This window comes from Babylonia areolata, chromosome 8 (assembly GCF_041734735.1).
Source record: "Babylonia areolata isolate BAREFJ2019XMU chromosome 8, ASM4173473v1, whole genome shotgun sequence".
NCBI lineage: Eukaryota > Metazoa > Mollusca > Gastropoda > Neogastropoda > Buccinidae > Babylonia > Babylonia areolata.
This window is the reverse complement of record NC_134883.1, coordinates 38,437,474-38,450,051: the sequence shown is the minus strand read 5'-3', so window position 1 is coordinate 38,450,051 and position 12,578 is coordinate 38,437,474. Positions and strand designations below refer to the sequence as shown.

General features: G+C 38.8%; 1 protein-coding gene across 2 annotated transcripts in view; it reads right to left on the bottom strand.

Moving 5' to 3' along the window:
• Positions 1-12,183, bottom strand: part of LOC143284781 (quinone oxidoreductase-like protein 2 homolog) — a 28,455-nt gene extending 16,272 nt beyond the window's left edge. The window contains exons 1-7 of one of the 2 annotated variants that reach the window (XM_076591783.1): positions 12,063-12,183; positions 11,607-11,757; positions 8,896-8,992; positions 8,197-8,297; positions 2,926-3,035; positions 1,202-1,283; positions 189-370 (exon numbers count right to left, since the gene is read on the bottom strand). In XM_076591783.1, coding sequence (XP_076447898.1) covers positions 189-370; positions 1,202-1,283; positions 2,926-3,035; positions 8,197-8,297; positions 8,896-8,992; positions 11,607-11,757; positions 12,063-12,109 — 770 coding nt within the window. In that variant the 5' untranslated portion in view covers positions 12,110-12,183. Of the gene's footprint in view, positions 1-188; positions 371-1,201; positions 1,284-2,925; positions 3,036-7,438; positions 7,570-8,196; positions 8,298-8,895; positions 8,993-11,606; positions 11,758-12,062 lie in introns of both variants that reach the window. The other variant, XM_076591782.1, reaches the window with a different exon arrangement.
• Positions 12,184-12,578: the final 395 nt, after the last annotated feature.

The window sequence follows — 12,578 nt, the reverse complement described above, 5'->3', positions numbered from 1 at the left end:
AATTTACAATAGTAATAATGACAACACTTCCAACTCACCTTTTCAAATAAAATTTACAATAGTAATAATGACAACACTTCCAACTCACCTTTTCAAATAAAATTTACAATAGTAATAATGACAACACTTCCAACTCACCTTTTCAAATAAAATTTACAATAGTAATAATGACAACACCTCCAGCTCACCTTTTCAAGCATTCAGTGAAGAGGTCACCACCCACCTGGTCGATGACCACATTCACCCCATTGCCTGACGTGATCTCCTTGACCCGTGTCTTGATGTCTTCTGTCTGGTAGTCAATGGTATGTGTCACCCCACGCTGCCGCAACAAGGCGCATTTGTCTGCCCCTCCACACACCCCTATCACCTGTGTCAAACCACTCAGTTATATTAATGTCAATAAGAAGAAGAAAAAGAAGAAGAAAATGTAGTTTTAACACTAACAATAATGATAATGATAATATGGCAAAATAACCAGTCACCAATGAGACAACACCAGGTAAGTTTGAACACATTGACAGCAGCAACACTATGTGCTTACCTCTGCTTTGAACATGTTGACAGCAGCAACACTATGTGCTTACCCCTGCTTTGAACATGTCTCTAGAGAGCAGCAACACTATGTGCTTACCTCTGCTTTGAACATGTTGACAGCAGCAACACTATGTGCTTACCCCTGCTTTGAACATGTCTCTAGAGAGCAGCAACACTATGTGCTTACCTCTGCTTTGAACATGTAGAGAGCAGCAACACTATGTGCTTACCCCTGCTTTGAACATGTCTCTAGAGAGCAGCAACACTATGTGCTTACCCCTGCTTTGAACATGTAGAGAGCAGCAACACTATGTGCTTACCTCTGCTTTGAACATGTTGACAGCAGAAACACTATGTGCTTACCTCTGCTTTGAACACGTTGAGAGCAGCAACACTATATGCTTACCTCTGCTTTGAACATGTTGAGAGCAGCAACACTATGTGCTTACCTCTGCTTTGAACACGTTGAGAACAGCAACACTATGTGCTTACCTCGGCTTTGAACATGTTGAGAGCAGCAACACTATGTACTTACCTCTGCTTTGAACACACTGAGAGCAGCAACACTATGTGCTTACCTCTGCTTTGAACACGTTGAGAGCAGCAACACTATGTGCTTACCTCTGCTTTGAACACGTTGAGAGCAGCAACACTATGTGCTTACCTCTGCTTTGAACACGTTGAGAGCAATGTCAACGGCAGCAAGACCTGTGGCCCCTGCAGCTGCAGTCACCAACACTGTCTCCCTGCTCAAATAATAATAATCATAATAATTGTAATAATTGTACTCATAATAATCATAATAATAAATATATTTTCAGATCTTGTATGGAAAGTTCTAGAGGGGGATTGAAGAGCTGTTCTGGAGGGGATGGAGCTGTTCTGATGGAGCTGTTCTGGAAGGGATGGAGCTGTTCTGGAGGGGATGGAGCTGTTCTGGAGGGGGATGGAGCTGTTCTGGAGGGGGATGGAGCTGTTCTGGAGGGGATGGAAGAACTGTTCTGGATGGGGATGGAGGAGCTGTCTGGAGAGGGATGGAGATGTTCTGGGGGGATGGAAGAGCTGTTCTGGAGGGGATGGAGCTGTTCTGGGGGGATGGAAGAGCTGTTCTGGAGGGGATGGAGCTGTTCTGGGGGGATGGAAGAGCTGTTCTGGAGGGGATGGAGGAGCTGTTCTGGAGGGGATGGAGCTGTTCTGGAGGGGATGGAGGAGCTGTTCTGGAGGGGATGGAGCTGTACTGGAGGGGATGGAGCTGTACTGGAGGGGATGGAGCTGTTCTGGAGGGGATGGAGCTGTTCTGGAGGGGATGGAGCTGTACTGGAGGGGATGGAGCTGTTCTGGAGGGGGATGGAGGAGCTGTACTGGAGGGGATGGAAGAGTTGTTCTGGAGGGGATGGAGCAGCTGTTCTGGAGGGGATGGAGCTGTTCTGGAGGGGATGGAGGAGCTGTTCTGGAGGGGATGGAGCTGTTCTGATGGAGCTGTTCTGGAGGGGATGGAGCTGTACTGGAGGGGATGGAGGAGCTGTTCTGGAGGGGATGGAGCTGTACTGGAGGGGATGGAGCTGTTCTGGAGGGGATGGAGGAGCTGTACTGGAGGGGATGGAGCTGTTCTGGAGGGGATGGAGCTGTTCTGGAGGGGATGGAGCTGTACTGGAGGGGGATGGAGCTGTTCTGGAGGGGATGGAGCTGTTCTGGAGGGGGATGGAGGAGCTGTACTGGAGGGGATGGAAGAATTGTTCTGGAGGAGATGGAGCTTTTCTTCAGGGGATGGAAGAGCTGTTCTGGGGGGAATGGAGGAGCTGTTCTGGAGGGGATGGAAGAACTGTTCTGGAAGGGATGGAGGAGCTGTTCTGGAAAGAGGTACAACACAATGTACTGATGTTCGTACAGTGCTGTTGTGTGTGCAACTCTCAGTCACTCCAATACAACCATGCTTGCCCCCACCCTCCACACACACACACACACACACACACACACACATACACACACTCACACACACACACGCACACACACACACACTTACTCAACATACAATGCATTCTTCCTCCCTAAAGTTTCTTTCTTCCTTCATCTAATATCACCAACGACAACACAGGCTAAAGAAGGAAACCAAAAACATACACACATAGAACAACAAACAAGATCAAGTGGTCAAATAAAAATCACGTTTAATAAATGATCACTATGTTAATTCTCCAACCTAAAAGAAGAGGGAACAATACCATACAGAAATTTTAATGATGGTTATATACATACTGACAACACATCCACACCAGTACTAAAATGATTTTTAAGAGTATATACTGAAAAAAGGAGGATTAAAGAAAAGGCAATGCAAAGGGATTAAAAAAAAAAACCCAGTGGAGGAAACCAGCCAGCAACACACACCCCTCTTTGAGTTGTGCTGTACGAGACAGGGCCATCATGGCAGTGCTGTAAGACACTAAGAAACCTGCCCCTTCCACCAGTGATAAGTTTTCGGGAGCCGGAAATGCCATCTGCCCAAACAGTGAAGGAGTATAAAAAATGTGTCAATAACAAAATCAAAATATTTCTGCTTAAATGAAAAATAATTTAAAGCCACAGAAAGAAAGGAATAAAACACCAAGAACAGAACAACAGAATGTGCATGCTCATCACTTGAAGAGAAAATTATACATTACAGTCATGCACACAAATGTAAACATGCACACACACACACACACACACACACACACAGAAGAAACTACGACAGGAGCAACAACCACAATGCTGGATTCTACAACGGATACAAGACGACAAACAGAAGTTTCAATCGCAACAACGAAGAGAACGTCACCTACATTGGACAGATGAGAAGATCCCGACAGCACGCTACACAGAACCGTCTACCACGTTCGTCAAACATGAACACTGCCACAAGTCAAAGATACAATCAAGGGCGATATGATAATTCTGTCTACTATGACGTCAGGGAAGATGGTCTTGGCCGTCATGCAGTGGACCAACACTGGAGAAAAAACTGGTACAACAATGACAGGCCAACAAGCAACTATTACATCTACTGATGAAGTGCTGACATTGTAGATCTTGCAGGCAATATTGTATTGGGTTAACGCGCATTAACTGTATTATATATTTTGGGTTATTTTCTTTCTCTTTTTCTTTTTTTCATTGTCTAATGCCAAAAACAACTTTAAAGATATTATCATGGAACCTTAAGGGTTATAAAGAGACAACTGACGGACTTCAGATAAATAAATTAGTTGACCCCGATGTTTCACGGGATTTCAAAGAATATGACTTCTTTTTTTTTCAAGAAACGCACCTGAATAAAGAAAGTGCACATAATATATATCTTCCAGAATTCTCACCAGGAATTCACTATGTACGACTAAAACTGAGTAAAGCAGCAAGTTCATCTGGTGGTATATCGGTATATATCAAAGAAAATATCCGAAGATACGTCAAAATTCTACCATATAGCAACAGTGATCTAGTATGGTTAATGATACCTGGGACCAACAATGACAATGATATTTACATTGGATGTGTACATATCCCACCACAAACATCGTCATTTGGTCGGGACAACACCGCGAGCATATGGGACAAGATAGAGGACAGTGTGGAACAATTAACACTAAAAGGAAATGTTATATTGTGTGGTGATTTTAATGCACGAACTGCGCAAGTTACTGATTACATTAAGATGGATTCTGATAACAATGTATGTAATTTACCACGTACTTATTCATTTGACACAGAGTGTGATAGAAATTCCATGGACTCTTTGATACAAAGAACTGGCAGAAGATTGATATCAATGTGCGTTGACAATGATCTCTGCATCCTTAATGGAGGAACACTGGGCGATCTTCATGGGCGTTTCACATGCTATAATCAGCATGGTAGCAGTGTTGTAGATTATTTTATTTGCTCTAAGGCAATTTGTCAGGAAATATTACACATGAAAGTTCACCCTCTTACAAGATTTTCTGATCATTGCCAACTAGAATTAAAATTATTTATGACTGGATTATGGAAACAAAAACAAAATATAGTAGATACGAGTAAATCTCATGATAGAAGTTTACTTAAAAATACATTTAAACAAAACTATATTGATAAAAAATACATTTGGGATAATATTCATCAGCAGCATATGTCAAAGCTTTAGGTTTACCATGGATACAGGAACAAATACATAATATATATAACAAACTGAGCAGTCAAACTGTTAATCAATCTATCGTTAATGATATCGAAGTGAATGACGTTGTTAATGAATTCACACAAATAATGATGTCAACTGTCAATGTTAGTCTAAGAATAGAATGTAGATTTCATGAGCAAAAACGCCGAAGAAATAAAAAATGGTTTAACAGAGACTGTTATCAACACAGGAGAGACATTAAATCAATTTTGAATGCGTTAAATAGGCAGCCATACAATCAGTCTTTACGTCAAAAATATTTTGCTAAACGCAAGATATACAACAGACTGGTAAAACAAAAGAAACATTCATATAAAAATCTCTTAGTGAAAGAATTAAACGAGGTGCTCAATAAAGATCCAAAGTCAGCATGGAAAACAGTTAAAACTTTACAGACAATGGGAGAACAGAACGAATGTAAACATCAATTAAATGTTTCAAAATGGATTTATCATTTAGAAAATTTAATTGGAAAAGACGTGGAAATAAATGACGAGCAAAAAACAAAAGTTCAAGATGAACTTGAAAACACTGAAATGTTAGATGATGGTAATACATTAAGTTTCAATAAAGAAATTACTGAAGAAGAAATACGAAAGGCATGCCTAAGTCAAAAAAACAAAAAATCGCCAGGAAGGGACACAATAACAAATGAGATGATCAAAAGCAGTCTTCCGGTTCTGTTGCCTGTCATGCAAAAGCTATATAATATAATATATACAACAGGTATGTATCCAGACAACTGGAAAACTGGTATCAGTATCCCTTTATATAAAAGCGGCAACTCAATGAACCCAAATAACTATCGGGGGATTACACTGACTAATGCATTAGGTAAAGTATTCTGCACAATCGTGAATACAAGAATGAATGAATATCTGGAGACTAACGACATTTTGATCAAAGAACAATCCGGATTTCGAAAAAACTATAGAACCACTGATCAAATCCTTGTTTTAAAAAAGCTAGTAGATGAGATAATAAAAAGAAAAAACAGTCGACTATATGGTTGTTTTGTAGATTTTCAAAAAGCGTTCGACAGTGTTTGGCATGATGCAATGATGCTGAAGCTACACCGGATAGGAATAAAAGGTAAATGTTTTAATATCATAAAAAATATGTATATGAACACTAAAATCTATACAAAATCACAAGATCATTTCAGCAGAGAATTTATTATTCGAAAAGGGGTACATCAGGGAAATACACTCAGCCCAACTCTATTCAATATTTTCATAAATGATATCACCACAGATATGACAGATATGAATGAACTCCCCAACAATTCACAACACTTCATCTACTAGAATCCCATGTCTTTTACATGCAGATGATTTAGTTATTTTATCATTATCTAAAGACGGCTTGCAACAAAAGCTTAACATTTTACACTCTTACTGCAGTCAATGGGGCTTACGTTTGAATAGAGAAAAGACAAAAGTAATCGTTTTTTTTCAAAAACTGTCCCTAAAGTACCCCTACATTTTAAATGTGGAGAGGACATAATTGAAACAGCAGAAGAATATAAATATTTAGGGGTTACATTTAACAGAAATGGCAACTTAAGTCGAGCACAAGGTCATCTTAAAAATCAAGCAAATAAGGCTCTACATGTGCTACTCAGAACATTTCGTAATACAAATATGAATATAGATATCATGTGTCAGTTATATGATACTTTGATAATGCCTATTTCAACATATGGAGCAGAAGTTTGGTTCCCATATGATGTTACAGGAAATGTATCGTTTAATTTATTTGAATTATTCAGTAATTGTCTTTTCAACAAATTTCCACATGAAACACTTCATGTCAAGTTTTGTCAGCAGTTACTTGGTGTACATAAAAGAGCAATGGTTCTCCCCATTTTAGGAGAATTAGGAAGATTTCCTATTAGCCTAAAAATAATATGTCAAGTTATTGGCTATTGGATACACATATTAGAGCTTCCTCAAAATTCACTTGTATACACAACATGTAACTGCATGTATCGTCAAACAAATGAAAATGTTCAGTGGCTACTTTTCATAAGAAATGTATTAACTAGCACTAGATTAGATGTTTGGAAAAATCAGTTCACTTTTAGTGTTAAAAGATTAAAGCAAGCTGTATCCAAGAAGCTTGAAAATGAATATATAAAATTTTGGAAACAGAAACATGACAGTTCATCTAAATTAGCATTTTACAAGAACGCTGTGACAAATTATAAAATTGAACCGTATTTAAATACAGCAAATACACAACACAGGAAAGCACTGACCATGTTATGAATCAGCGCCCATGACTTACAAATCAAACAGGGAAGATATAAAAATACACCGAAAGAACAAAGACTGTGTGATACTTGTAACAGTTTAGAAGATGAGATTCACCTTTTAGACAATTGTGTAAAGTACAATACTTACAGACACAGATTCATAATCGATATATGTCGTCCAAATGCAAAGCCTAGTGAATTGATCCTTCTAACAGAAATACAGCCAAGGCTGGCGAAATTTGTTCATGAATGTTTCTCTCTTAATATGCTCATGTTTATGTTTCATTGTGTCTTATAAACTTTAAGTTTTTATGACAATAAAAAGTATTCTATTCTATTCTATTCACACACACACACATACACACACACATATTTGCATAAATGTATGCATTTGTGCACAAACACACAGACATAGACACACACACACACACACACACACAGACACTTACAATAGGATCCACCAGACAGTATTCCCCAAAGCCGCCACCCAGATTTGCAGGAAGGGCCATCACTCTGTCCCCTTTCTTCCACTCCTTTACCCCCTCCCCCACTGCCTCCACCACCCCTGACAGCTCAGAACCTGTCAACCCATGTGCACTGTTTTATGTAGAAGATACAACCCATGTGCACTGTTTTATGTAGAAGATACAATCTGTCAAAACAATTCATCCAACTTTGCATAATTTCAAAATAATAGAAACAATAAGAAGATGAACAACAAGTTCTTGGTCACATCCAGCCCGGCCATTGATGTCATCTGCGAAGTGAAGGTTTGTGATAGTTCCTAAGTGCTGACATGATCTATAAGCCCATCAGTCATAATGCGTTCCAGGAATATGCTGAACAATGTGGGAGACAGAAGGTAGTTCTGACAGACTCCAACCAAAGAATGGTAGCACACTCCAATAGCACCCTGTGTGAGTACTGCACTGGTCACATTATAGTTGCTGGATGATGTTAAGCTTTTGTTCAACGTTGTTTTTTCATTGTGGTCCATTGTGCTTCCTGCTGGACTCTCAAATGCCTATTCGAAGTCTATTAAGACACTTAAGAACTCCCTCTGGAGCTGGAGATGTTTACTGCAGAGGGCACGCAGGTTAAAGATCTATTCAATGATACTTTTGCCTTTGCAGAATCCAGCCTATTCTTCATCAAAAGTGGTATCTACTTTTCGCTGTAAACTGTAAAGAATAATTTTAAACATTACTCTGTTAGCATAGCTGATCAAACTGATGGTGCGATAATTCTGGCAGTGTTGAAGATTTCCTTCTTGGGGAGGGTGACTGGATCTTTGCTGTGCGCCAGATTCTGTAACATGGTTTAATTGTCACCACAGAATTGTTGTTGCTTATGCACGCTATTATCATCTTCATATGCAACAAATTGTCCAAACTCAGAAAGATAAATAAATAAATTTCTTATAAATGAATAAATTTCTTTCTTAAAATTAAACTTATTTGTGTATAATATTACTAGTTAGCTTTAATCAAGAGTATCAATGTTGTCACTGTGTAGCAGCAGATGTCATCATCATCACTGTCAATTTGACTGTCCTTCTTCTTATCATTTCCATTATTAACATCTTTTTTCTTTTTCTTTTTTAAATGATGATGATGATAATTATTATCATTATTATCATAATTATTATCATTGTTCTTGTTAATGCGGATATCATTATCTTAAATCAATATCGCTACTGTCCTTCTGCTTCGTGAGTGAGTAAAATTAATGCTCTTCTCACATTGTCTGTTTTGCACTTGTTTGACTTGTGTAGTATGTGTGTACCTTTCTTTTCGTGGAAATATGACTGTCACAGATAATGGGTAAACTGAAAAAACAAACAGCAAAAGGGAAAAAAAAAGACAAAAAAAAGCACAAATGTGAGACACAGAAATAAGGCGCACACCTGGAATGAAAGGAGTCTTGGGTTGAACCTGGTACTTTCCCTGAGATATCAAAATGTCAGCAAAGTTGATGCCCGCCGCATGGGTTGCCACCAAAACCTGAAACCACCAGTTAATCCACTGACTGCTGAATCTTGTTGAAATGAGATCAGTGTGACATCATTCACATGAGATGATACACTGAGGTCCCGTATGCAGCATGCACATACTATAGCGCCCGTAAAAGAACCAACAAAGGGTTGTCCTTGCAAAATTCTGAAGAAAAATCCACTTTGATATGAAAACAAATAAAACTGCAGGCAGGAAAAAAAGAAAAGGGTGGTGCTCTCAGTGTAGCGACGCACTCTCCCTAGGGACAGCAGCCTGAATTTACACAGAGAAATCTGTTGTGACAAAAGAGTAGTACAACACAATACAATATAATATAAACAATAGAACACAATACAATATAAATAATATAAACAATACAACACAATGCAATGCAATAACAGTTGCAACTTTTTGTGTACTTACAAATGGTGTAATTACAAATGGTGTAATTAAGCTCTTCAGTGCCCCATGATGTATACATTCCTCATGAAAAATGCATCATTATTTTCCCCAAGACGAATATATACATCTGCTTCGTTTCAGGATTTTTCACAGTTACATTAAATGTTGATGTGTCCAAAAAACTACCAGACAAAAAACTTGATATGTTCACTTTCATTATCCATGAAGAGCAACAGCCAGTCACACTCTGTATGGTAATTACTGGATATTATTGTCAGTACCCCTCTCAGATAAATTTCAAGATGGCTAACGATGAAACACAAACTGACTATTGTGGCTTGAAACAGCAGCGTGTTGCAAACACCCTTTATGATTTTGTCACTTAGGATACGTTGCACAAGCTTTACAAGTCATTGAAGTCAATGCATTTTGTACTTGTGGTTAAAAAATCTCATCAGGTGGTTCACTTGATGTGAATGAAAGTGAAAGTGATCATTTGCAAAGAGGGTGGAGGGTGGTGGGGTATTTGTATAGCTAGATATTGCAATAAAAGGAAATGGAGAGTGGACAGGAGGCCAAGAACAGCTCTGTGGCTGACCTAGAGCTGACCTCGAAGACAACACACTCCCTTATTCAGGGCAAGGAGGGAGGGAGGTTTGATGAAAGGGGATGCAACAAGGTCATGCGTTGCATGTATCAATGCAGAAGTGTGGTTTTTGAAAAATCATACTGGCATTTGAAGGAAGGGACTCAGATATCACTTGCAGGCAAATTCTGAACTGTACTCACCAGCCCCCCTCCCTACCCTCCCTCCTTCCCCTGCACTGTGTGCCAACTGGGTCACTGTTAACCCCTTTGATGCTGTCTGAAAGCAAGCACTTGGTGAGTTGGCATGCCACAGGCAGGGATGGCATGTGAAAGACCTGTGTGTGTGTGTGTGTGTGTGTGTGTGTGTGTGTGTGTGTGTGTGCGCACGCGCGCATGTGTGCGTGCATGTGTGTGTGTGTGTGTGTGTGTGTGTGTGTGTATGTGTGTGTGTGTGTGATTTCTATTTTCCTTGAAGAAAATAAACCAAAAGAAGCAGTTTGCTGACTACATTTCAACAGCAGTTGCCAAGAAACAAGTGAATGATAAGCTGAAAGTGAGTAGAATACCAGAACTGTGGATTATAATTCATGACTCTGTGTGTACATAAGGTACAGCGCCACATTTCGTTTTCAGTTTTCATTCATTTTCTCAGCTCATTTCAGCTGCTTTATTTCGTTTTCAGTTTTCATACATTTTCTCAGTTCATTTCAGCTGCTTTTACTAACAATCTACAACATATATTCAGAAAGTATGTGCAATTTTTTATCTCATGTTTGTGGTTCACTCATCCCTAACCAGTGTGTTAAGCTTCTAACTATACAAAAAATGATAGTCTGTTCATTCTCCTTTGGGTTATGTATACTATTACTATCTTGCAACAGTTTGTGTGCTAGTCCTTTTTTTTCAATGATTACCCACCACAACCTTAAATCCCATCTGGCAAATATGAAACAGGAGTCAAAATAATGTCCAGTACTGAAGGGTTAATTTGTTGTAAAATGAATGCAGTCCCACGGGGGTGAGTGGGAGGGGGGAAGGGGGAGTCCAAATAAAGAATAGTGACTAACATCCTGACCTGAAAGCTGTGTCTGATCTGAGCTGACAGCCCTTCACCGAGGAGCTTACTCAGCAGCAGTGAAAGAGTTAAATACAAGACTTATCCAGTCAAAGTATAATTCTGTGTATCAAACTTTTCATTATTAAAAAAAAAAAATCAAAAAAAAAATCATCTAATTGTATTCATTTACAGAATCTATTTGTGTGTGTGTGTCATAACTCATTGTTTTTAATATATTATTGTTATTGTAACTGTTACTATTCAATCAACACACTCCATAATTTTAAAATCATCATATGTGGTTGTACAAAACGCACTATTAACATCTTAATCACAATTTGATTTTAACTTTATGTAGAATGAATGAAATGTGGGTGAATGAATAGGTCTTTTTTAACATTATTTTCTTTGGTATTTTCTCAACCCTGAAATGAGCCTTGCAATCAGCTAGGCTATAAGCAACATGGTTTGATCTGTTCTTATCCTCATGATCTGTGGAGATATTCTCATCACATTCTTTCACTTAAACAATGATATCTGACATATCTGGCGCATCATTCATGCAAACAAACAAACCTTCCCATCAGGCACTTTGGCTGGCAGTGGCACATCCTTGACCTCCAGTGGATCACCAAGCTTGGTGCACATCACCGCTCGGTAAAACCGTTTCCCTGAACTGTGACATGGTCTGCCCACTTGTGAGTTCCGCAGCCTACTGCTCATAGTTCTGTTGGCAAATGCAAATTATGTATGCATGACAACACACACACACACACACACATATATACATTCATACTTACATACATAAATACGGTAATGTCCCACATACATACCATACACGAACACATATACTTGCATATAATGTCACAGAATTTCTTTCATACGAACTGTTCACATTGTTCACATTTTATTTCAGATTTCTTGTGTGTGGCTCACGTATGTGTATGGCAAATCACATGTAAATGTGGACAATGTGCTTGTACGTTTGCGCTGACAGAACTGACATTGTTTCTAGTTTTAGTGACGACTGACCTGACCACAGTTCTCAACAAGACTTCTGGAGGTGTGTGGAAAGCCATGCTGACTTCTGTCTCTTCCTCAATGTGTGATTGAACACTACCCTCCGTGTGTGACCTTCGACCCACCCAAGGGAAACAAGAATGATGGACGATGAACACTAAATAACCTCAGTCCTCTCCCTTCCTAAGTGACCACCTGCCTACAAACCAACCTATTAATTTTATTTACATATTAATGTGATATTCGTGAAATTGATAAGTAATCTAACCTTATCGACGTAATATACTCATCCCAATCCATCTTGTTTAAATAAAAGACATCTAATCAATATAATCTAATATTCATAACCAAATTCCATCCACTTTCATGATATTCCAGTCTATCTTTCATACTCTCATGCTAAGATAATTATATATATTACACCCTATACCTTCCTCTCCTACTTAATGAAATCTTACCGAAGCACTGTGATTAAATGGACACATGAATAGACAAATATTGTTTAAGTAATTAATCTATAGATTACAA